The 27,837-nt window shown below is 36.0% G+C and overlaps 1 protein-coding gene and 1 non-coding gene across 2 annotated transcripts; one reads left to right on the forward strand and one right to left on the reverse strand.

Moving 5' to 3' along the window:
• Positions 1-599: 599 nt before the first annotated feature.
• Positions 600-27,837, reverse strand: LOC106873225 (arrestin domain-containing protein 17). Its single transcript, XM_014920481.3, has 7 exons — positions 27,621-27,837; positions 12,719-12,865; positions 11,811-12,037; positions 9,730-9,912; positions 7,647-7,829; positions 4,561-4,783; positions 600-2,770 (listed from the first exon to the last, which is right to left on the reverse strand). Exons 1-7 carry the CDS (start codon positions 27,736-27,738, stop codon positions 2,601-2,603), a joined length of 1,251 nt encoding a protein of 416 aa, XP_014775967.1. The 5' UTR covers positions 27,739-27,837; the 3' UTR covers positions 600-2,600.
• On the forward strand, positions 3,981-4,082 carry LOC128249229 (U6 spliceosomal RNA). Its single transcript, XR_008265344.1, has one exon. It is a non-coding gene; the product is annotated as a U6 spliceosomal RNA (small nuclear RNA).

Here is a 27,837-nt window from a genome sequence, read left to right on the forward strand (position 1 = left end):
GGATACTTTTTTTAAAAGGCTAGTCTCAGCTAGAAAAAGTTTAAAACCTTTGGTTTTAGGCAGTATTTTAAAGGCCATGCGTTCATTTCAAAAACTCTCTTAAATGGTAAGAGGTCATATTCTGACTTATAAAAAATACAAATTACAATAATATATGAACAAAAATATCGATGAAGCAATGCAAAATTTCAATGTAAGAGAAAAGCTGGACAGCTTTCAAAACAGAAAAATTAGTTGAACAAAGAATTCTTTTGTCTGTTGATATATGTGAAAAGTAACATATATTTATTTTCCTGAAAATACCATTGGAAATAATAGGCACATCTTATAAGAAGTTTTGTGACCACAGTCTGTGGAGACACACATGTACAAGTGTGTGTGTGCATATGTATGTGTCAAATTCTCTTATAACATTCAACTTTATGAAACATATAGGAGAAAACCTAGACACATATACCCATAATATGCATATATATATATATATATATATAAATAAATAAATAAATAATAGATGAGTGGAAATTGAACCGGTGAGTGTGTTAGATAGTAAGGCATTAAGACAATGTGACTCTCCTCAGACACTATATATATATATATATATATATATATATATACACTATAAAAACCCATGTAAATTGTGCACCTGTTTTTACTGGGGCTGGGGCTCCAAAGTTATAGCCAAGACAGTAGTTATGGGGCCATTGCAGATTTCTGATGCAGCGTATATATAATTGTTAAACAGGACAGCAAACATTAAGGCAAGGCAAACATCTCAAGTTGCATACAATATTTCTTCCTATAATAATAATGTATACGACTTGAGATGTTTGCTTTGCCTTAATGTTTGCTGTACTGTTTAACAATTATATATATATATATTTTACTGGTGAAGGCTGATTTATAGGGTTACCCTAGATTTCCCGTTCATAAAGGGTTTAACTTTATGGCGTATCTTCAGACCCCAAGACATTTCTCCTCCATATTTTAAAGAGGTCATAGGCCAATAGGTTTTGGGGTCTGAAGATACGCTATAAAGTTAAACCCTTTATGGACAGGAAACCCAGGGTAACCTCATAAAGTGGCCTTCACCAGGAAAAAATACAGACTGCTCTACTTCTTAGAGTGTGCTTCTTCTCCACATTTGCTTTCCTAAAAATGATATATATATATATGTATGTGAATATGTAGAGTATATATATATTTTTTACAAAAATGACTTTGAAGTTTCATTGATTTCCTGAGTCCCAACATCTGAGAAGGCAGACAACCTGCAAAACTTTGAAGTAACTACCAAACTATTTCTTGTCATGCAAATACTTACACACAAACACACATAAATATATGAAACATAAAGGAATATGGATTTGGAATCCAGGCAGATACCTTATTAGCACTCTAACATAATCCAACTCTGGTTCACTATATCAAATGATAGGTAACATACAGAATTATATATATATGTGTGTACACACACACACACACACACACACACATGGATGTGTACATTATATATATATATCTTTTACTGTTTCAGTCATTAGATTGTGGCCATGCTGGGGCACTGCCTTGATACAACATAGGTACACCACTGATTTTCGAGTATCTTTGTTTCCAAAGCCTTGGTGGATTAACCATTTTGTCTGACCAGCCATGGTCATATAATAATTCATCAACACACTTCTAATCAACTAATTATACACCTGCATCTAAAGTATCATCAACTGTTCTGTGTTATCCTGGTTTGATATGGATTTCTGTTTGACATTACCAATGACGCTCTCAATCCTCTTACCCGTAGTAGCCATAGCAACTGGTAACTTTAAGCTAAATGAACAGAGGACCTCTCAACACTTTGGTATTGCCACTAACGAGTACAAAGTAAATAATGCACGTAAACACACAATACGCAAAACACCACTTGTGGTCATGCAGTGGACTAGATTATCAGTTATGGGAATTTCAAGTTCTCCCTTGTAGTTTATCAGGATTAAAGGAGGTGCCAGACCATCAGTGGTGTACATCAACTATAAGTTTATTTTGGGCCTATAATTGCATTAGGTCAGAGCTTAGTCCAGTTCCTTAGGTGTTTAAATGACTGGGAGTACGAGACTCTCCTTAAACTGGATATCAGTCTGTCATGGCTGGAACTCATTTTTAGCTGAGTAGACTGGAGTAAAATAAAATGAAGTGCCTTGCTCAAGGAGACAATGCACCAATTAGTCTAGGATTCAATCCCACAATTTTATGATTGCAAGCCTAATATCCTAACCATTGAGTCACATACTACTACTACCACCACACACACATTTTCATACAAATGTACATATTCATAAACACACGTTTATCTATACATATTAATAATGACACACACATGTATGCAGAAACAAAGACAATATTGCATGTTTATAAGAAATCAGACATTGACAAATACACACACACACACACACACACACACACACAAGCATGCATCCACACACACACACGCTAACATATAGACACATTAACAAGTGAAATGGTAACAAAGCATTCAAACTGAATAAGAAATTGTCTTCATCAGGAAATATTCTTCTTTGGTAAGAATTCTAATGATACAGTTCCATTCATGCTTTGTCTGTCGGCTGTTCTGGTAACGGTGGTGCCGAGGGGAAATTATAGTAAGGATAAGCAGGAGCAAAGTTCAGTTCCCCTTGTGTGTATTTGTCATCCCCTTCATCTGAGATGTTCACTTTGCCAAAGACACATTCTTCATATGCTGGAGGAGCTGAAGGAACTGCAAAAGATTACAGAAATGAGATTATAGGTTAATGAATTGCATGTGTGTGAATGTGTGTGAGTGTGTATGTGTCTGCATTTCCATATCACAGAAGAAATCAACTGTCAAAAGAGATCAAGTAACAAGAGAACCTCCTTGTAGTAATTCTATCCACTAGAAAGAGCTGCCAAATCTTCAATTCATACCCTACCATTTAAAATAATGTAAAGGTAAAGTCGGACAGTCATGGCTGGAATGGTTTTTATCATAGATCAGCAATAACATGTTTGGCCAGGGACTAAACAACAACGACAACAATAAATGAAAGAGGGATGAAAGAGAAGAACAAAAGAGTGAGGGTGCAATAAAATGAGAGAGAGTGAGGGAGGGAGATAAAGAGGGAGAGGTTTAAAGCAACTGTTTCATTAGAACCTTCATTGGTCAATGCTGACCATACACCTGCATGTCTATGTGCAAGTCTGAGCAAGGTGCCTTTGAAGGAGACTGGCATTTACCCATGTATGCAAATTTCCCATCTTCACATCATTGATGCTTATCAAAGGCCAGTCATATGGTCCAATATAAAATGGCATCAGCATCATCACAATCATTGCTGTCAAGAAACAAAGAACTGTAACAAACACCACAAGGTATTTGATCCCAGTGAATTAAGTCCATCAATTCACTGTCCAAGACTGGCATTTTTTATTGACCCTGAAAGCCTAAAATCAGAAGTTGACCTCAGAATGATTTGAACTCACAGTACCAGTAATCAGAAAAAATACTGAAAGGCATTCTGGCCAACATTCTAATGACTGCCATTTTATTATTCTTTTAACCCTTTAGCCTTCAAACCAGCCATATCAGGCCCAAATATTCTATCTGCTTCGTGTTCAAACTGATTAGATTCAGCCTCTTACACGTACCCTACAATGTCATTCTAAATAGTAACAATCACATCACTGAAATCTCAAAGCAACAAAATAATGTAAGATTAATACAAAACAATGTGAATAAATAATAAGGATTACATTTGACAGAGTAATCAAAATGCTTAAGGGTTAAGCAGCTGTGACTTATAGAAACCCCAAAGAGACAACAACACATCACAGAAACTCAGTCACAATAAATGAATGGAAAAGAGAGACATTTTACCCAAGAAATAGAATTATAGAAAGAATTTGGTCAGATGGTAGTGTAACATGAACCTTAATAAATAAAAAAATAAAAGCTTTGGCAGTACATTTACTAAAATTGGAACAATACAGAAAAGATTAGCGTGGTCCTGCACAAAGATGATATGAATATCTGTCAAGTGCTTTATATTTGTTTTCTATTGAGGCACACATGGCTGTGGGATTAAGAAGCTAGCTTTCAAACTATGTGGTTTCAGGTTCAGTCCTGCTGTGCTGCAACTTGGCCAAATTTCTTCTAAAATGACTATAGGCTGTCCAATGCTTTATGAGTGGATTTGGAAGAGAGAAACTGTGTGGAAGCTCTTCCTATACATGTGTATATGTGTAAGTATATATATATGTATGTGTGTGAGTGTGTTGTAGGTATCTGTGCTTTTGTATTTGTGTTTGTTCCCTCACCCACCATGAAACAACTGCTGTTGGTTTGCTTACATCCCCATAACTGAGCAGTTCAGCAAAATAGACCGACAGAATAAGTGCCAAACTTAAAAAATTAAGTACTCAGTTAAGTGTGTTCCACCAAACCATTCACGGCAGTACGCTTGTATGGCTCTAGTGAAATGAGTGAAACAGGTGAAAGACAAAAGATTATAAAATGCAAGGAATACTTACTGGCACTGGCGCCGGCACCTTCAGGTATGGCACTGGGTTCTGGATAAGAAGTGTTGGGTAAAAGAGACCCATACTGGGTTGCATATCCACCAGCATTATACTGGCTTGGAGCAGGCAGTCCAGCTGAAGGGGCAGGAGGCATGTAAGTTGCTAATGGAATGGTTCCAATAATAATTTCCATTGGTAGTTTTAAAGACACAGCCATCGACGCTGACACAGAAAACTTTGGTTTTAAAAATAAATAAAAACAAGAATTAAGAAAAGATAAACACTGAAGAGAGACAAAATTCTCAAAATATTTGTTGCTGTTGTTATTATTATTATTATTATTATTATTATTATTGAGTGAGAGAGCACTGAATGCCATCAAAATGACACTGGGGTAAAATATACGAAGCCCATTATACCCATCATGACTACCCGTCTGATAAGGATACACCAGGCACATGCATCACAACCATATGTGCACGACATGGTGATCTCATATCAAGATAACCAGCGCATGACCACACAGGTAGGGCCCAGTTAGAATTTTCTTCGGGTCGAGTAGCCCATCCCGCTCAAAAGGTCCTGAATAAGGTTTGTTTAAGGATGTTGAGCAAAACACCAATGTTTCCAAAGGTGAATTATTCAAACTCCAAAGAATTCCTCTCAACACATGGCTATGATGCTCCCCCACTACTTCTGCTCATGATCAGAGATGCACATATCGTCAACCACTAGGGGTCATGCTCAACTGGTTAAGGTCAAGCAACTGACAAGCAAATCTGTGGTATTAAGCATAATATTTGCTATAGCCCATCTTTTATACCAAGGCAAAACAATGTACATGATAACACTTCCAGTCAATTAAGATCAAAAGCCATGAGAGCCACTGCCTGGTACTGCATTATTATTATTATTATTATTATTATTATGGCACTGAGCTGGTAGAATCATTGGCTTGCTGGGCAGATGCTTAGTGGCATTTTACATTCTGAGTTCAAATACTGCTGGGGTTGACTTTTCCTTTCATTCTCTTGAGGTTGATAAAATAAGTACCATTTGAATACTGGAGTCAATGTAATTGACTTGCCCCAACCCCTGAAATCGCTGGCCTTGTGCCAAAATTTGAAATCATTATTATGCAGGCAAAGCAATGAAACTATTCTGCATGCACTTGTCCAGTGCCTGAACATCGCTGACTTGTGAGTTTATGTTGAACACCTGCTGTCGAGTGTTGGCTGGATTCAGCTATTGGACGAGTCTATCGTGAAGATCATCACAAATGGCTTGAGTGAATGTACCTACTCTAAGCATGCGCTTCTAGATGAATAGATGAATAGGAGAGGGCTCTTACCCTAGAGGTCAGAGCAATCATTGTTTTTGAGAGGTGTCCATGAGCAGCCCTTGGAAATCTCCCTCTTTTGGGGATTTTAATTGTTATAATTTTCATTGTTAATTTGTTTTTACATACTCCAGTCCCACTCTCTTTCTATTATATTGTCCTGTACTATCCCCAATCTTTTAGATGAACCTTCAGCTGTTAATAAAGAAAAAAATATTTTTCTTCTTCTTCTTATTAAGATACTGAGCTGGCAGACTCGTTAGCAAACTGGATAAAATACTGAACAGCATTTCATTCTTCATTACATTCTGAGTTCCAATTCAGCTTTCATCCTTTCAAAGTCAATAAAATGAGTACCAGCTGATCACTGGGGTCGATGTAATTGACTAGTCCCCTCCCCACAAAATTTCTTGCCTTATGCCTACTGTAGAAAAGATTATGGAAAACTTCCCAATCGTTTTTGGAATGAACACACTTTTTGTATGGGACAGAAGCACGAATAGATGAATAGGAGAGGGCTCTTACCCTAGAGGTCAGAGCAATCATTGTTTTTGAGAGGTGTCCATGAGCAGCCCTTGGAAATCTCCTTCTTTTCGGGATTTTAATTGTTATAATTTTCATTGTTAATTCGTTTTTACATACTCCAATCCCACTCTCTGATATAGCTGCAGATATTCCTGGACTACTGCATTGATGACAAACATGAACAGATGTGAAGTCTTCTTGTGTAACATATCTTTTTGCAACATGTTTACTTGATTGAGCTAGAGTTCTGTATCATATACAAACTAAGGCTGGGCATTTTTTAACTGGAATGTTGCTGTACACCCACTGGACTCTACCAACTGGACAATGCAGTCAGTGGAAAGTTAACCCTTACTTTTTAAAGAAGGTTAGTGAAGGGTAAGAGGGTAAATGGCCATGAAACAATACTAGATGTTGAAAACATTCTGAGCAGTCTCTTCTGGAAGGCTTTCAAATTGGGGACTGTAGAGAATTTACAAAAGTCCTTGGTCTGACACTGTTAAGAATGTAATGGCATTTTTTTGAAGCTCTAACGATTTTGCTAATCTACCACTTTGAGAAAGCTTCTCCTGCTGATGACCTGAAGTAATGCTAGGTAATGTCTCTCATGGCTTTTGATCTTAACTAATAGGAAGTGTTAACATGTACATGTTTTGTCTTGGTGTAAAAGATGGGCTACAGAAAATATTCTGCTTAATACCACAGGTTTGCTTGTCAGTTGTTTGAGCTTAACCAGCTGAGCATGTCCCTTAGTGATTGATGATATGTGCACCCCACATCATGAGCAGGAGTAGTGGCGAGCATCATGCTCATGCGTTGAGAGAGATTGTTTGGGGTTTGAATAATTCACCCTTGGAAACATCGGTGTTTTGTCCATCACCCTTAAACAACCTTTATTTGGGGACCTTTTGAGCAAGATAGGATACTTTACCTGAAGAAAATACCAACTTGGGTCTACCTGAATGGTCATGCACTGGGTAGTCATGATGAGTGTATTAGGCTTTGTAAATTTGTACCCCAGCATCACTTTGATGGCAAGTGCAAAATAATAATTTTTTATACTGTAGGTACAAGGCCTGAAATTTTAGGGGAGAGGATTAATTGATAACATCACCCCCAGTATGACAATGACGGTGATGATGGCAGTGGTAGAGGTGATGATGATGGTGGTGACAATGACAATGACAGACTTGATGGCCATAAATATAACCAATAAATTAATTGAAATACTTACCGTCAATATATATCTAATGTCAATAATGTTACAGTATATCAGATGGGATGGTGGCAATGGTGGGATAAGAAGAGCAACTTGGTTCCAATAGTCACTTTCCCCAGGCTGAATACCTCCTTGCATTACAGATGCGACATGTTGATGCACAGTTTTTGTTTTAGTCGTTGCATGGAAAGAAATAACCTGCAGAGGGTTAGAAAAATACAACATATTTTATAATTAATACTAGCAAGACCTGTGAATATTTCACAGAATTAATGGTAAACTTATTGGGTTATTTCTGAAAACTTTATCCAAAAAATCTGAAAGCATAGCCTGTGTTGTGTCTGTATCAAAAGATAGTCACTCATCTGCTAATCACTGAAAAGTGAAGTAAACTGGAATTCAATGATTTAATGATTACTTAATGCACTTTATATACTTCATGCACAATTTTATAGACTTAATACACAGCACTCTTCCCATTTCTCTCTCACTCTTCACCTAACCCTCTTGCTCTCTCTCCTTTTTCTTTTGCTCTTTGTCTTTCCCTTCAACTAATCATGTGAAAGCATTACAGATGGGCTAAGTAACGGAGGAAAACAAAAACCTAGTTAAAAAAAATAATAAAAAATACACATTTCACTCACCACCATCACTATCTCTCTCCTCCCCTCCCCCTTCAACTAACCATGTGGAAGTATTACAGATGGGCTAAATAATGGGAGGACAAGCAGAATTATAAGATAATAATACAATAATTAATATGTTAATTATTTGGGATATATCAGGTGCAGGTGTGGTTGTGTGGTAAGAAGTTTGCTTCCCAAGCACATGATTTCAGGCTCAGTCCCACTGTCAGGTACCTTGTGCAAATGGCTTCTACAGCAGTCCTTGTGAGTGGATTTGGTAAATGGAAACTGAAAGAAGGAATTTTAAGGGAGGAAGGGGCATTGGAGGAGGTGATCTTGTGTCAGATGATGAAATGTTAGGGGGTGATAGAGAGATAGAGAAGCAGAAACAGGTGTCTTACTATAGAGGAGGTACATGGTTACCCAGCCTCAAAAAGAGAGAGAGAGGTAACAAGAAAGAGGACAGAAACAGGTGTGCTGATGTAAAGGGGATGCTTGGTTACCTAGCCAGAAGGAAGAACGAGAAAAAGATAGAGTGATCAAGAATGAGGGCAGAAACAGGTGTGCTGCTGTAGAGGAGATACAGAGTTACCCAGAGGAATTGTGAGGAAGCAAAAAATGCAGTTTAAAAGAGGAGATGTATTTTAGGGTAGGGGGTGTGAAAATTTTATTCTTGCATGTGAGTGGGACACAATGCTTCTAGGACACAGTTTCGCTGATGTGGGTAGATCTTCTCTAGAACCTCATATTGCCAGACATCATGGACCATTGTCATTTCTTCTGTGAGCTTCGACATCATGAAACCAATCCTCACCATTTCATCCCCCGTCTTCCTGGGTCTCTGTCTTCCACAAGTATCATCCACTTTCAGTGACCAGCACTTCTTTATACAGCTGCCTTCACTTATATGCATCACATGTCCAAACCAAAGCATTCTCCTCTCCTGCATGCCAAATTTAATTCCTCTTATGCCCAACTTTTCTCTCACCACAGTTGCATTTGTCATTCATGTACACTGAGGTTGCACATCCAGTGGAGCATATGACCTTCATTCCTCTCCAATCTATGTATGTTCTCCGCATTCAGAGCCCATGTCTCACTATCAGAGAGTATAGCCACTCGTACACAAGCATCATACAATCTATATTTCATTCTGGGAGTCTTTATATATATATATATATATATATATATATATACACATACACACTCACAAGGCTTTCATCAGCCTAAGGCTGTAGCAGATGACACTTGCCCAAGGCCCCATGCAGTGGGAATGAACCCAGAACCATGTGGTTGGGAAGTGAACTTCTTTAGCACACAAACACCTTCACCTAGGGGTAATGTATAATATCATGTGATGTCATTTGATGATCACTTTAACCTGACACAAACACCACACATGCACACATACACACATGCACTGACACATACAGATATAAAATAAGGTGAAGCTGATAAAACTGTTTACTCACCATGTCTAGTGATGCTTTTGAACTGGTTATATCTCGGTTTGACATGTTACATATCTCAGCATTGATTAAAATTTTCTCGCCACTTACGTAACCCGTCCGATATAAATTCACGTGAGCACTCAACGGTCCAGACTTGCAGCAACAGCAGCAGAAATGCTTGGTTCCTTGCTGTTGGATCGGTTGCTTAAAAAAATAAACAAAAAAACAAAGAGAAAGGAGAAAAACAAATAAGTAACTAGATTCAACATGTTTCATTTTTAATCTTCTATCTTCTGCTTGTTTCAGTCATTCGACTGCGATCATGCTGGAGCATTAGAAAGTGAGAGAAGTGTCCATAATGTGAGGTAGAGGGAATTACATTGTAATGCTTTCAGGTGATTAGTTGTAGGGAAAGAAAGAACAAGAGAAAGAAAAAGAAGAATGAAAACGAGGATAAGGCAAAGAGTGAGGCAGAGAGAGAGAGAGAAAGAGGAAGAGAGAAGCATCCATAACTTGTGGTAGGGGAAACGTAATGTTTAATATGTGGTAAAAAAATTAGTTGAAAGTAGATATAGAGGAGAGTGAGGAATATAATTTTAGCAGAGGGGTGATGTTCTGATGGTGAGATTAAAGAAAGGCAGAGAGAGAGAGAGAGAGAGAGAGAGAGATGATGGTGGTGGCGATGGTGAGTACATAGTGAAAATTAATTTGTTTTAATTGAACTAAGTTTTTTTATATCACATATCACTTAATGCATGCACATCCCAAACTTGCCATCCGCTTTAGAAAGAAACCAGTTTCCCGTTTGCCTGTCATATGCAATGACTATCAATAAATCATGAGGGCTATTCTTGCCTGAGCCTGTATTCGGCCATGTCAGCTATATGTTGGATTCTCAAGGGCTCGCAAATTATCTGATGTGAGAGTTAAAGTTATCAACACTGACAAACAAGGGAAAAGAAGAGGGAGAACTTACATGAAGAACATAGTCTGCAAAGAAGTATTGGATTGAAAGGTGTACGCAAATTGAAATGTGTATTGGCTCTGACTCATTGCCTTGGTTTATAAGTCACCTATGATGTGCTTTTCAGAGTATGCCATATTGCATTAAATTTTTACCCCCATGAAATTGTGATCCCTATATTTTACATATAAAGTAATTTTTTTTACTATAAAATTTTTGTTTTCTAGATATGAAATTGTGACCATATAAATTTTAAAATGAGAATTTATTTTCCTTTATGGGTAAAATGGAAAAATAAGAGTGAATATTCATTTTATGAGTGCTGTGTATTAAGTCTATAAAATTATGCACAAAGCGTATATATAAAGTGTATTAAGTAATCATATTCCAATTTCCTTCACTTTTCAATGAATAGCAGACGAATGACTATCTTTTGATACAGACACAACACAGGCTATGCTTTCAGGCTTTTTGGATAAAGTTTTCAAGAATAACCGAATAAGTTTACCATTAATTCTGTGAAATATTCACAGATTCCACTAGTTATTATTATTATTAAAAAGGCAAGCTGGTAGAATTGGTAGAGCACTGGAAAAAATATTTTGCAGTATTTCGTGATACTTTACATTCTATGTTGAAGGATAAACTTTGCTTTTCATCCATCTTGGGTTAATAAAATGAAGAACTAGCCATCAGAAACTTCTTCACCAGAAATTGCTGATATTGTGCCTAAATCAGAAAGCATTATTTTAGGCACTGAACAGACATTGGACAAAATACCTTGTAATGTTTGTTCCAGCTCTTCAAATTCCAGTGATGATGATGATGAGGAGGAGAAGGAAGAGGAGAAAGGAAAAATGATGGGAGTAAGAGGAAGGGGAGAAGGAAGGAGAGGAGGCAGAGGAAGAGTAGGCAGCAGTGGCAGTAGTGGAGGAAGAAGCGGAAACAGAGGAAGAGAAAGATGCAAAGAAGAAGCAGAAGAGGAGGAGGAAATGACAATGAAGACAAAAGTGGTGATGGTGTTGTTAATGATAATGATGATGATGATGATGAACTGTTGCTGCTAATGATGATGATAGTGATGGTAATGATGTCAATGATGATGGTGATGATGATGATGATGATGATGAGTACTTACCAATGCATTTGGTGTCTGGTTGAGATCCAGAACTGTGATTACAGTGAACGGAACTTTGCACTTATGATCAAATTTCCAAGGCTTATCCATAATAGCTTTTACGTAGTATCTTACATATCCGGTTCCTCCTTCATATGACGATGGAATATTGTACGGAAGCATAAACTCAAAAGGATAGTGATGCTCTCCGCCATTCAATATCACTTGATTAGCTCCCATAACTGGACCTACAAGAATATGTGTGCATAATGAAGAAAATATTTATATTGGTACATAAATGTATGTGGATGTTTATGGTTACATGTTTTTAGGTATAGGCATGACAGTGTGGTTAAAAAGCAGCTTTGCAATCAGATGGCTTGGGGTTCAGTCCCACTGAGTAGCACCTTGGGTAAGTGTCTTCAGTGGACAACCAAAGCATTGTGAGTGGGTTATACTGTCAAGGAATAATGCTTAACTACACCAAAATTCCAATTCTTCAGATGTTAAACAGTTATGTTCACTTTCATGGTTATAACCAAAAACACTTTTTACAGAAAAGCTAAAAAGTATTCTTATATGAGTTAATATGAAACCCTTTATGTGGATACTAAAGTTGCTAGAAATGGCAACCAAATCTCATTTAAATCATGCCCTACTGTCTTAAGAAAGGAAAAACATACTGGATAATGTAGATGCAGTCCTGGATGTACTATTTCTGGGGGAAAAAATGATGAGACAGTCATGGTTGGAATGCTTTTGCTCATTAATTTGTTTATTGAAGGCTGACCTGTGTCTAAATAACAACAAAATATATATTTATAATTAAATAATATGGGAGAGGTTTACAAAAGAGAAAGGTTTGTGTGTGTGTGTGCATGGATGCATGTCTGTGTGAGTGTATTCGAACACATACAATGGGACCTTACCTGAGCCATAGAGGATGACAGTATAATCAAAATAGTTTTCATGGGCTGAGTAATGTCGTGTTGTGGTGCTTCTGTTTTTACCACTTCCAGTCGAATGCCTTTCTGTCCAATGGACACGAGATTCCCCTTTTAACTCCAGACGGACACCTAAGGAAGAAATCAGTGCAATATTTAATTAAAAATATAGTCCCACAAAAAGGTAGTGAGCTGGCAGAACCATTTACATACTTCACAGCATTTTCTAATACTATGTTCTGAGTTCAAATTCTGCCAAGGTTGACTTTGCTTTCATCCTTTTGGGGTTGATAAAATAAGTGTCAGTTGAACACTGGAGTCAATGTAATCAACTTGTTTCCTCTCCCAAAATTGCTGGCCTTGTGCCAAAATTTGAAACCTATATAATCCCACAATTACTAACCCACAAACATTCTTTTCCCACACTCTTCGAACAGTCACTGCTTCTCTAAATTTGTTACCTGTATACCACTCAATGCACTCACCTTTGCTTTTCTTTGTCACTCCTTTCGTTTCATTTGATCTACTAAATTAGGGTTAGGGTTCTACTAAATACTTTACCCAATCCTTGTACCCCTGTGCTACATGTATGTAATGTCTCAAACTTTCCTTATTTTATCTCCTACGGAAGTTCAAACTAGACATCAACTGAATTGTTCCCACTACTATAGAAAGGTCTACCAGAGATGCAGACATTATCCTTACTCTGCAGACAAAAAAGAAAGAGAAAACAAAAAAGAGTGTGAAAATATTTATAAACTGCAACTGGGACAATGTATTAACATAGAAATTTAATGCACTTTGATAAAAACAAAATCCTTTTGGGGTTAAAACAACTCATTAACATTTCAAATGTTGAATACTAAAATCTGCCTATCAACTCTCAATGGAATGTTGTTTTGTAAACCACCTAATTTTGTAAAATAGAAGTACAATTCACCATTTTATAAGTATGTCAGTACATACATACATACATTTGAACATTCATTTCTCCATGCTTCATTGAGGTAAATTTTTCTACACACAGATGTTCTTCCTGTCACTAATCATCACATTTCCAAGCAACACACACACATAAGCATGAATGTGCATATTGATACAAACAGAAGGTAGGTTTGGTGAGATTGGAGAGATGCTTGAGTAAAAACAAATAGAAGTGTGCTGTGTGCAAGAGGTACGATGGAAGAGTGCTTCAGCCAGACATTCAGAGCCAAAGAATACACACACATATATATATACTTATATAAGATGTATATGCATATATAGATAAACATACATGTACACCAACACACATACATTTGTATATACGTTCATATAGAAAACTTAGGATCCCTACATGCAATCCAATTCTCCCACTTTCTCCTTTCTCCCTCTCTTTCACACTCATTTATTACTGTTATTCATTCATTTATCTAATTTTGCCACAGTTTGGCTGACTGAATACTGTTGGTTATAGCTCTAGTTAAGAATGCAAATGTCCAATTCTATCTCTTTATTATTATTATTGTTGTTATTCTTTCACACTAGCAGCCAGAGTGTTTGCTGTTTTGTGTTGTTATTCACCAAGCGGTTTGTTATGATGGCAAGTTAAATTCAATTGTTCAATTATGTTACTCTAAATCCTGAAAATTCCATCTCTTCATGTTTTGTCTTTGGTCAGCCTAACTCTGGACTTCCTCTCTCTCTCCCAGTTCCATTAACCACTTGCTTCTCCCAACATGACAACATGAAACCCCCCGCCATATAAATTAGCTCTATTTGGATTCCCCTACCTCATATTTTAATATCTTGCTATATACAGTTAAAGTCAAAGAAGATGTTCAGATAAGCAACTTTGTTTCCAACCTAGCACACATCTAAAAAACCTCTTTTCACAGTGCAAGTTAGGATTACTTTATCATTTCATTATCTATCTATGCACCCACAGTTTTGTCTTCCATGCCATATGTTAGAAAAACCTTAAGATCCCTACGTACAATCCAATTCACCCTCTCTCACACACTCATTTATTACTGTTATTCATTCATTTATCTAATTTTGTCACAGTTTGGCTGACCGAATACTGTTGGTTATAGCTCTAGTTAAGAATGCAAATGTTCAATTCTATCTCATCATTATTATTATTGTTCTTGTTCTTGTTATTTTTTCACACCAGCAGCCAGAGTGTTTGCTGTTTTGTGGTGTGTTCACCCCCACCACCTATACCGGAAGTCTTTGCCGCTGACCTCTATTGGATGACTTTCTCCTAAACACCTCCAATGGCTTAAATGCTCCCCCATCCCTACTTAGTGTTTATCTTCTATGGAATGTAGCTGGTCTCAAAGTTTCCTGACCCAGGATGAGTGTTAGACTCATCACTTTAAGCCAGAGACAAAGAGACCATCCATCCAATGGACACATCTCTCTTTACCTGCTCAAAAAAAACAAAAAAAAACAAGGTCATTTCATCTGCAGGAAAGATGATGGCCTCGGTTATTTGGTATGCAAAAGGCATTGTACTTATTGACTACCTTCAAAAGGGCCACATCACCAATGGAGAACACTATGCCAACTTGCTGAGGTAGTTACCAAATGCTCAGGAAGACTGGCAAAAGGGGTCTTCTTTCATCATGACAATGCTCCAACACACATGTTCTTGGTTTCAATGGCTGCTATGCATGACTGTAGCTTCGATGTAGATGATCACCATCCCTATTCTCCTGATTTGATCCCATCTGATTATCATTTGTTCATGAACATGTAAAACACATGGTTGGGGACCAGTATTGCAGTGATGATGACATCATATCTTATCTTAATGACTGTTTTGGCCAACAGAATGAAAGCTTCTTCACCAGTGGCATCTAAGCACTGCAACACTGTTGCTAGAAGTGCGTGGACCGCAAGTGGGGACTAGGTTGAAAAATAAACCTCATTTGGTCACATTCCATGAGAGTATTTTTGTCAGCCTATAAATTTTTCATTCAAACCTCATATTTATTGTATGGCCAACCTCAAAAGAAACCTCACACCACTGATATATATATATATATATGTGTATATATATATATATATACACATACATTTATATATTTACACACATATACATACATATATATATGTATGTATAAAGGTAAGGTTATTTATTTTATTTTTATACTAACTCAATAATACTAATTCAAGTATTATAATTACAACTGTGTTCTGCACAATCTACGTGCATTAGACAATACAGAGCAATTTACCTCCTCAAAGATGAATCAGCTTACAAAAAGAAAGCAAATGAAAAAATTAAACAGATATTCATTATGATATGATGATTACATACAAACTTTTGATTTGTCATTTGAAGAATGTTGGTTGTTCCAAAATTCAGACGTTGGTCTGCAGTCTTGCATATAAAATATGCTATGTTGTAGTCAACTGACCATATACAGAATATGCAAAATAAATCATCATTTATACATTGCAATAATAATAATAAAGAATTAGGGCACAAGCAAAGCTAACCTTTTATTCAATCCTTCATTGTAGATTACATAAAGCTATTGGTCTAACCTTTAAATCTATCCTATGTTCAGTTTCTGATTCAAAGTGGGATAACATTTTATCCATTTTGTAACAGGTTTTGTGTTTTATATCTATTATATCCATATTTATTCCAGTATGACTTTTTGTGTTGTATCTATAATTAAGTGTGACTGACATTTATTGAATGGTATAGCATTGTTGCTTTTTTTCCTGGTAGTAGAGTAGTAAAATCCATTTTTATAGTATCCTGTGATCCCACGGTTGTCTTACCATAAATATCAATGTTCACACTGGACAGAGAGAGAGAGAAAGAGAGAGAGCCTATTTTTCTTTTCATCTAAAAAATAATTTATCATGTCACACATTCAACACTTCAAAGATGTCCACCAGGTAAGCTAGAGTTAGCTGAAAGCCTTCAGACTGGAACTTGTCATGGAAATCTGCCTCCTGCTGCAAATCTAGAGTTATTGCTGCTATTGTAGTTCATAAAGCCATCTAAGTATGTTCCCCTTTGATAGCCATTGTACATTCGTGTGAAAAAGCAATGATTCATGTTCAGATTCCTTATCTATACATAACAGTTTGAAAACACAACTGTTTAAGGCCCTGCCTTGAACAAAGTTGACAACCTTGATAGCCATGTTCAGGACATATCTCATTTCAGTAGGTAAGGTTCTGGATGCTGAGGATTCATAATGAAGTATGCAGTGTGTACCTACAACGGATAGATTTCTTTTTCTTTCATCCTAGAAATGAATCCAGACTGCAGACCAAGCATGGCTGGGGTTCCATCAGTGCACATCTCTACCAGCAAATCCCACAAAAGTTGTTTTTCTGAAAAAAGTTTGATACCCCACGAAAAATAGCTGCTGCTGCTGTACAACTATCCATAGGGTGACAGAACAACATTTCCTTTTCTACACAGTTGCCTGACACAAAACAAGTATATACCAGTAGCTGAGAACACTGAGCGATGTCAGTCGTTTGTGTATGTATCAGGTACATGCATAAAAAAGGGGATGTCCCACTAGACATACTGAGTTGTCTTAGACATATATATATATATATATATATATATATATATATATATATACACACAATACATAGTCTAATATATAAATCTCATTCTGTCCGGTTTTTTTTTGTGCACTTATAACTTGAGTATTGTTCATCTGATCACGCTGAAATTTTAAACATGGATACATGAGAGAGCGGAGCGTTCCGTAATCTAAAAAGATTTTCAAAATTGTCAGTTTCAAAGTGAGAATTGCTATTTTTGTAATGCTTGTCTGTCCATTGGATAATTAAAACTTACATTTTTATTTTTATTCGAAACTAATGTTATGTATCCCATTATTCTTACCATTACATCAGTGAAAATCGAAATAAAATACTTAAAGCAACAGTTATCAAATGCAAAAGCTGAAGAACTGTTAATTGTTTATTTGGAGATAAAACAGCTTTCAGTCTGGCATATAGGTGTCAACATGAAGTATGCTTCAGTGCAAAATGTTTAAGGTTATTTATGATTTCTATGGGTGGATGCTCTTCCTGTTGCCAGCTCTCACTTGTTTCCAAATAATGTAATATTTTGACATGGCTCTGTCATGATTACCTGAAAGACTGGAAATGAAACAAATTGTTTTTATGATGGTGATACTTGCTTACAACTATCAAGTGATATCAAGGAGAGAAGACAGTAACATACATACTATGTATGTATGCATCTAACAATCTATATACATATATATACATATATATATATACATATACATATACATATATATATATATATATATATATATATATATATATATATATGTGTGGAGGCGCAATGGCCCAGTGGTTAGGGCAGCAGACTTGAGGTCATAGGATCACGGTTTCGATTCCCAGACCGGGCGTTGTGAGTGTTTATTGAGCAAAAACATATAAAGCTCCACAAGGCTCCGGCAGGGGATGGTGGCGAACCCTGCTGTACTCTTTCACCACAACTTTCTCTCACTCTTTCTTCCTGTTTCTGTTGTACCTGTATTTGAAAGGACCAGCCTTGTCATGCTGAATCTCCCTGAGAACTACGTTAAGGGTACACATGTCTGTGGAGAGCTCAGCCACTTGCACGTTAATTTCACGAGCAGGCTGTTCCGTTGATCGGATCAACGGGAACCCTCAATGTCGTAAGCGATGGAGTGCCAACAACAACATATACATATATATATATATATAAGCTTCTCATATATATATATATATATATATATATATATATATATATTGGGTCATCCCATAAAAAATGCATTTTTTCAATTGCATGAACTAAAAGTTGGAGGAGGATGGGATAAACTATATAAACTACTTGCTTCAACTTGCTATAAAAACAGGTAGTTATTCTACCTTATTCTTAGTGTCAGTTTTGAAGAGTTCAGTTCGATTTTAACAGTTATTTTTCAAAGCTATAATGGAAGTGACAAAGGAGTATATTTGGGATATTTTGCTTTATTAGTTCAATAAGGGAAGCAATGCAACGGAAAGTGTAAGGAATATTAATGCAGTATTTGGGGATGGGCAATAAGCATAGGCCAGTGTCAACGGTGATTCCAGAAATTCTGAGCCAGAAACTACAGCTTAGAAGATGAGTCTCATCCTGGTAGATCTGTAGAGATCGACAGGGACGGTATCGATTACAATTATAAAGAAACCGTATAGATTACGATTATAAAGAAATTTGTGGGGAAAATCTTTTCCGAGGGGGTGGGGAGAGAACTTGGGAACATTGACAAGATCCGATATTTTTCCCTCGTAACTTTGAGGAAAGTATAATTCCTTTGAAATCACAAATTAGGCTTTTCCTCAGGAACTTAGATGCTAAACATCCCTTTGACGGGTTCGGGTCCTTACTTCTACTATGTGTGTGTGTGTGTGTGTGTGTGTGTGTGTGTGTACATAGAAGCAAGGACCCGAATCCTTCAATGGGATGTTTAGCATCCAAGTTCCTGAGGATTATATTTTCCACAAAGTTACGAGGGAAAAACATCGGATCTTGTGAATTTTCTGAAGGCCTCTCCCCACCCCTGTTGCTTTCTGGGCATTTTTATTTCCATATTCGTTTCCTACATCTTTTTTTTTTTTTACACCCGTTGAACTATTTTTTTTTTCTGGATTTTGTTTCCAGGTAATAATGTCAACATTAACCCATTTTTTTTTACACTTATACTTTCTTTTTTGTTTTGGTGGCCGGGTGTTAAACTAGATAACCGTTTGTTGTTGATAAGTTTTGTCCTTTGAACCAGGCTTGTCTTCATAATCCTCCTGGTTCGTGTTAGCAAATGGCTTACGATATATCTTTATGGTGAAGCACTCAACACAGATTTCACAAATACACACAATAAAATACTAGTTAAGGAAAGACTAAAAGACTATTAATAGACAAAGAAGCAGTCATGTAGAGAGAGAGGGAAGAGTCGTTAGTTATACAATTAGATAGATGAATCTATCGATAATAAGCTTCGTTGAACAACGAAACGAGGATTACGATCAGAAGAGAAAGACAGTAGGAAGAATGATATATTTAATCATTCCTCCCCACTTTTATTTTAAATATTTTATTCATATCACATATTCTTTTCTGTAACTGAATCTGGAATCTGGCCAAATCAAAACAAACAAATACTGTGCATGTTTGCATTTTATTCAACATTTAAATACATATATAAAGTTGGGAGCATATTTTGTTCTCAGTTCATCTCATTTGCTAGTTAATACATTTAATCGGTGTTACCTTCCTGTTAATAAAACTACAAGAAAATTAGTTGTTTGAGAGCTCTCCAATAATCTCTAAAATATATATATTTTTTAATATCCTACATTGACGAGTGGCATTCTTTTTGCGAAGTTACCTCGTGACTTCGCCTTAATTAAGAATAATACTAGAAGACATCAAAAAGTAGATGAATACCCGAGCTAATGAGGAAACCTTCACGTGGTTAGAAGACCTATGAGAAACAACAACCAATTCTCACTCAATTCATATTCTATCGTCTTAATGAAAGCAAAAATATTTGATAATGTAGTCCAATATATATATAAGACATAAATGGCTTTTCTGTTTTCGAGTATAGAACTGTTGACACATGCAATAAAGTGCCTTTGTCAGTTAATAGCTGCTAGGACATTTTAGTGTTTCAAAACTTCAGTGCTTTTCAAAATTCACCAACACTACTCCTGACATGCCTATGCAACCTTTCCTATGTATGGCTCTTTTACTGTTCATTTTTCTGTCTTTTTGTGTTTTATCTGTGTATCCTGTATGCATTTTTGGCTATCATTGATGCTTTTCTTTGCTTGATTTATTGAGGCTTTCTGTTTCCTCTTTTACCCTTTTTCCGACAAGCTGTACCTGAGCATTATATATTATAAGCTCATAATTATTAACACTTTTCAAGGCGGTGAGCTGGCAGATTCGTTAGCATGCCCAGCAAAATGCTTAGCAGCATTTTGTCCATCTTTTCGATCGGTCCAGCTTGTCTCCTTTTTCTGAGTCGATAAAATAAGTACCAGTCGAGTAATGGCTCGATGTAATTGATTAGTCCCCTCCCCCCCGACCTTTCAGGCCTTGTACCAAAACCTGAAACCATTATTGTTAACGCTGCCAAGGCAACGAGGTAGGAAAATCATTTAAACGTCGGTCAAAATACTTAACGATATTTAATCTGGCTTTATGTTCTGAGCTCAAATCCCACCGAGGTTGACTTTGTCTTTCGTGGTCGATAGAATAAAGTACCAGTGAAGTAATGGAACCGATGTATTTGATTTTTCCGTCTCCCTACAAAACTGCCGGCTTTGTTCCAAAATTAGAAAGAATTATTGTTGACTCCTCGCAGAACTCGTCTGGCACTCTCCACTCTTTGCAACAAAAAATCGGTTAGCTTATACGACTTCGTCGTAAAGCATTCGCCGATAAAAATATGGAACAGCACCAAGTCAGAATACAAACACAAACCCGTCAGCGACAAGATGTATCAAATTTTGAATGACAAAACAGAACAAGTTGTTTCCACTCTCATTTACATGACACCCATTTTATGCTACGTAGTTTCTTAAGCACAAAATTATTTCAATTAACATATTAATCTTATCAAATTTTAAAATAGGACAAGACAAGAGAATAATAAAATGGTTAAGACGATACCACAGCGAAAATTTGATACGGTAATGTGTGTATAGGAGCCCATATATCTAGCGCCTACAGGCGATCTTTCGTTTTCCCTACAGGAAGATTGCCATTTACATGTTCTTTATGGTACAATGCCAAGACAAACTAAATCAGTTTGTTTAAAAGAGCACTAACCCAATTCAATGAGATAACACCAATAGCATAAGACCCTATTTGTAGAAGAGCAAGTACCCACACATTAGATCAGTTTCATACACACGCGTAAATGAGAAAGTACTGCTCAATATTAGTTGTAGAGGATATAGTTTTAACTAAAACTGAATCCGAGAATTTGTCTTGTGACTCGAGTTTCACGCCACTATGATCTTCAGATTAGAGATGGTAGTGGCATGAACCTCGAGACGCGAGCCAAAGTTTCAGTGTTGATTAAAAAATAATACTACGTATGAGTGCATTTGTCTGTATGTATATATCAGGTCATCCCATAAGTTCTGTCCGAATTTTGAATAAAGAAAACACGTGATCAAATGTTATATTTAATTGAAATTTAAACATCAGCGTACTTTCCCTGATTACCTATGACTTCCTTCCATCTATTTACAAGCTTTTTAATCCCATCAATGTAAAACTCTTTTGGTTTCAAAGCGAAGAACTTTGAAATGTCAGTTTCCACCTCCTCCTGGCTTGCGAAAGTTATGTCCCCCAAATGATTCTGTAAACTATGAAACAAATGGTCGTCTGAAGGAACAAGGTTGGAAAAATAAGATGGATGAGGAATTTTTCCCAACCAAGCTCTTCGTTCTTCTGTGATGTGATCTTTTCAGTGTGGGGTGGTGCATTGTCTTGATGAAACATCACTCCGTTTCGATTCACTAAAGCGGATTTTTTTTTTCTTTAAAGCTCGGTTCAAACGTTCTAATTGCTGACAGTAGACTTGAGCATTGATTGTTGCATTAGGTGGTAACAATTCAAAGTGAATTACTCCTTTGCAATCCCACCAGATAGAGAGAAGAACCTTTTCCACATGAAGTTCCCTTCTCGGTTGTGGTTGAGCTTTTTCCTTTTTACCAAGTCACTGTTTACAACGTTTAACATTTCGATAGAAGATTCATTTTTCGTCACCAGTCAATCCAAAAAGGGTGAAATGAGTTCGCGAGAATGGAGAGAAGAGCAGATGCTAACTCGGGATTTGCGGTTGCTTTTAGACAATTCATGAGGCACCCATTTTCCAAGTTTAGGAACCTTTCCAAGTTGTTGTATATGACGATGAGAAAGTTCTTTCATTCAAGCATTTTTTCCCATAAACTAAGTGTATGTTTCGAGTCGCTTCGGCTGCAGAGTTTCCTTTTTTGTACTCATAAAGCATTATGTGCCTTAAATGCTCTTTGGATACTTCCATGTTAGAAAGGGTTTTAATCAAAGAAATTTTAATTCTATTATTCTGTAAAATAATATTTAATTAGTTTAAATGTACACAAATGCATAAAAATAAATTTTAATTCCATTAGACTTTCTAAAATACTATTAAATTTCATTCAATTTTAAAAAAGGTAAAATCGGAAAGAACTTATGGGATGAATTGATATGTATATCTATGTATGTATATATAAATGTGTGTGTGTAAATTAGGGAATCCTTCATAGAGTAACTGCTGCATTTGTTGAGTATATAAAAAGTTTGGTTGCTTGTTTCTCTGAAACCGTCAGAATGATGAGAACCCAATCGAAAATCGATTAAGGCTGGTCATCATTTTTTTCAGTCTGCAGAGAAATGGCTAAAATTTGATCTATTTATAATTTTACCATATGTTTTATATATATATATATATATATATAAGAATGAAGATCTTTTCTGGAGGATATAGACTAAAAGGGTTGGTTTCTGCAGAGATCTACTTTTCCTTTTATCCTTTTGGGGTTGATAAAATAAATACCATCTGAGCAGTGGGTGGATGTAATCGACTGGCTCCCGACCCACAAAATTTCAGGCTTGCGCCTATAGTAGGGAAAAGGGCGATCTTTCGATATGAGAACTGTGTTTATGACTTCTTAAAGCACGTGTATTTGTTTATGTTTCTGAAGAAGATTGTCGCTTTCAGTAAATTTATTTTTTATTTTTTGACATATGTGGGGTGAGGGGAAAGGGGATCTTTTGAAGTCGGCGTGAAAGCAAAAGAGACTGAGAGAGCGCGATTGGATCAGGGAAGTTCTTTTGAAGTGGGCGTGCCGTGTGTGTGTGTGTGTGTGTGTGTGTGTTTGATGGGGTGTGCGAGACAGAAAGTGTAGTATGTATGTGAAACTCTTTTGTTAGTGTGTGTGAAGAGACAGAGAGCGTAATGTTGCTGGTGTGTGTGAGAGAGAGATAACTGAACTTATGTTGAGTGCTCAATTATCTTGAGCAAATAAATGTGTATATATGTGATTTTATATTGTTAATTCGTCAATAATATATTTAGGAAATCAATATTTAGTATTTCAAAAGATATACATCCAACATAACATGGTAGCATAATAAATTTAAAAGTTTAAAACATAAAAATACGGAATATAAATATCGATACATATAAAGATCTAAAAATAGATAAATATATGTTTAAATATTGAACATAAGTTCAGTTATATATTCTTTTAGAATATTTCTTTTAGAATATTACTTATAAAAGTTATGCTTGGCTCCATATATAACGAGCACTTAATATTGAACTTATTCAACATGGAAAAACAATATTTAGGGATTTCATTGAAAGATATACCAATTCCATCTAACGATACTTACCTAGTATTATTACTACAGAAAACTAATGACCTAATCAAAAGAATGAGATGGAAGGCATTCTTTTACGATTTTATTCTTTTAACTTTAGGTTTCTTTATATTTTATATTTTAGAATTTATAATATTCATGCTTATTTACACATAAATTTTTATACGCATATATATTTAAACATATATTTATCTATTTTTAGATTTTTATATGTATCGATATTTATATTCCGTATTTTTATGTTTTAAACTTTTAAATTTATTATGCTACCATGTTATGTTGGATGTATATCTTTTGAAATACTAAATATTGATTTGCTAAATATATTATTGACGAATTAATAATATAAAATCACATATATACACACACACACACACATATAGATATATATATATATATATATATATATATATACATATATACACACACACATCTATGTGTGTATACATACACACATACATATATAGAGAACCTCTCTCTCTAACTCACATACACACATACCAGCAACATTACTCTGTGTCTCTTCACATACAAACCACACCTTCTGTCTCGCACACCCCCATCTAACACACTCACACAGCACGCCACATATACACCTGACGAAGACATAAAAGAATTAGTTCATACATTAAACTTGATTTGCTTCAAGTTGAACGGAACTAAGAAACATACAAAAGAGAGTAAATAGAGCTGGGGGTGACGAGAAGAAATGAAACTCAGCTGTCTATGAATAACTGGTTATATAAAACATTGGGTTAAAAAAACTAACTACACAGAAATTAGATATTAGCGGCAGAAAAGAAAAAAACCCAGCAACATAAAATTCGGCAGAATTCTAGTTTCATATAACCGAACGTAACTTTTTTTGTCAATTTTCAGTTTTTGCAAATTTGTGTTCTAAACACCGGAATTCATACGATTATCCAGAAATGTTTTTGATAACCCTCCACCCCTTCCCTCATAAATCCTAAAATTTCCACTCTTTTTCGAATGTTTATAAATCAGAGTATTTAATACGGACATTCCAAATTATTTGCTTAAATCTCACTCTTGGCTGCATCATCATTCCGTTCAATGTGTTTATGGAGAAGAAAATATTGAAAAACAGCAATACATGTCAGAGAGATAAAGAAACGAGGAAGGTAGTCGTGAGATATACTAAAAATAACAGCTAAATAACACACATCTTTTTCTTTTTTTTGCATAATTGTACGCATTCCTGTGAAGAACACAAATTCGTAAAAAAAAGATAATTTTTCAGATTAACACCCGCACGATCTTCGCTGGGGTGTTAGGGTTAGGGTTTTAGGGTCGGGGTTAGGGTTAGGGTTTTAGGGTTAGGGTTTAGGGTTACGGTTACGGTTTTAGGGTTTGGATTAGGGAATTCTGTCCCTAACCGTAACCCTAACCTTAAACACTAATCCTAACCCTAAAACTCTAACCCTAACACCCTAGTGAAGATCGTGCGGGAGTAATCTGAAAAATTACCAAAAAAATTCTGAAAATTCCAAAAATGAAAAAAAAAAAAAACTTGTTTGCTATCCAAAATACATCATGCAACAAAACAAACCGCAGAAGAGCGTCAAGTGAACAAAAAAAAGGCAAAAACAAAAAAGTTCTGTAGCGTAGCTAAAGTTTGATAACGTGAAAGCGACCCACTAAAATTGACAATTAAGCTTACAGGCGTCAATGGTTGCAATATTGACTCCGCAATTTCATGTTACACAGTACTTACAAAGAAATGAAATAAAATATATATATATATTGGAAGTTTTTAAAAATCGATAGAAAAGGAAAGAGAGAGCGGGAGAGAGTGCGTGTTTGAAAGGAGAGAAAAGTGATTACAAGTACAGGAGAGAGAGAGAGAGGAGTTGGGTGAATAAAATTGCGTGATTAACAGTTGGATGAATAAAAAGAAAAAGAGATGAACGGATGAATTATGCCATGAAAGGGAGACAGGCAATTTGTAGGAGCGACAAGAAAATAAATAAACGAGAGCCCAGAGTCAGAGAAGAGAGTCAGCTTATGGGAGAAAATAAGAGATAGATGGACCGAATGACACGAAAAGGCTGTCATCTAAAACTAAAAATAAGGGAAAAGATGCATAAAAACGAGAGAAAGATATAGTTTGTTTAGCTCGGTTCCTAGGAATTCAATAGACATCAGATCCACTTAGACGCAAGTGATATCTCTAATAATAATAATAATAATAATAATGGTGGTGGTGACGTTTTCTTCATTAATCGCTAAAGGCTGACAAATACATCGGGAACGGTGCTGGACGTTTATACTTTAGAATTAGAGAAGAGTATGTGAAAATGGGAGAAATGAAAAAAATAAATAAATAAATACATAATTCGAACAATAAGTTATTTCTTACCCAAATTAAAATAAAGGTAGAGATGGACTATATGTAATCTGAACCTTTCCCCCCCCCCTTATTTATTAATTTTTTTTTACGGAATCCCACGTTTTAGGCTATGGAGATTCCGATTCTGAAAAAAAAAATTTTGAAAAATTTCAATCCCCCCCCCACCAAGCAGGCTATTTACATGCTAGAAATAACAGCCAAATCTCACAAAACTAGTGTTAGGGTTAGGTTTAGGGTTAGGGCTAGGGTTAGGGTCAGGGTTAGGGTTAGGGTCAGGGTTACGGTCAGGGTTAGGGTTAGGGTTAGGGTTTGAGTTAGGGTTAGGTTTACCCTGTGGATCTATATAAAAACCGGGGCGGGGGGATCGAAATTTTGAAATTGAGATTTTTGAAAATTTTTTTCCACAATCGGATTCTCCATGGTCTGCAACATAGGATTCCGTAAAAAAAAACAAAATTTAAAAGTGGGGGTATACCCAGATTACATATACTCCATCTCCACCCAAATAAACTTAATAGTAAATAAGAACGAGGAAGCCTCAAAGTTAGAGGTTGCAAACGTGGCGGTGTTCGCACCTCATAAGGGTGCGACTACCAGAGAAAGTATACAAAGTTGCTTTCGAAAATAAAATTAACTTTCTCTTTAAAATAATCTTGTTTTTGTGTACGAGTTCTAGAAAATTTTTGTATAAATGCGAAGAATGTGGAGCATAGACAATATTGGAAATTACTGATCTACATAATCGTTCGGTCTGCTAAAAATAGTTGCTACATCTCTCTTAAATTATGACTCATGTACTTTAAGAGGAGACGCAAAATTACATAAGTTCCTCATACCTCAAATGCAAAAAAAAAAAAATGACAGGACGATCACGGTTGGAATAAATTAGGCCAAAGGACAAACTCGGTAAATATCAACCTGGAGTTAAACAACAGCTCAAAAACTGTTTCTAGCATATAACAGCTTGATAGTAAACAGCAAGACAAAGTAAACTTACATATAGATAAAATTAACAAAATAATAAATTAAAAGGTTTATAAAATATTTTCAAAGTAATTTTTTCCTCTCTAACTTACCTCGCACTTTCATGGGTTCATTCAGCACAATTTGTACAAATCCATTCAACCTCTGACCACCGTAATAAACTCGCGATGGATTGTTAAAATGGATCGCTAGACTTCTTAGCTTCCCCATATCCGAAAAGAAGCGTTACACCCCAACAAGCGTGCAGTTGTGATTGCGACTTGAATTGATTCCCCCCACCGCCTTAGGATGTAGGCGTGAACAAACAAT

The sequence above is a fragment of the Octopus bimaculoides genome, chromosome 12 (genome assembly GCF_046866305.1).
Source record: "Octopus bimaculoides isolate indiv1 chromosome 12, ASM4686630v1, whole genome shotgun sequence".
In the NCBI taxonomy this organism is placed as follows: domain Eukaryota; kingdom Metazoa; phylum Mollusca; class Cephalopoda; order Octopoda; family Octopodidae; genus Octopus; species Octopus bimaculoides.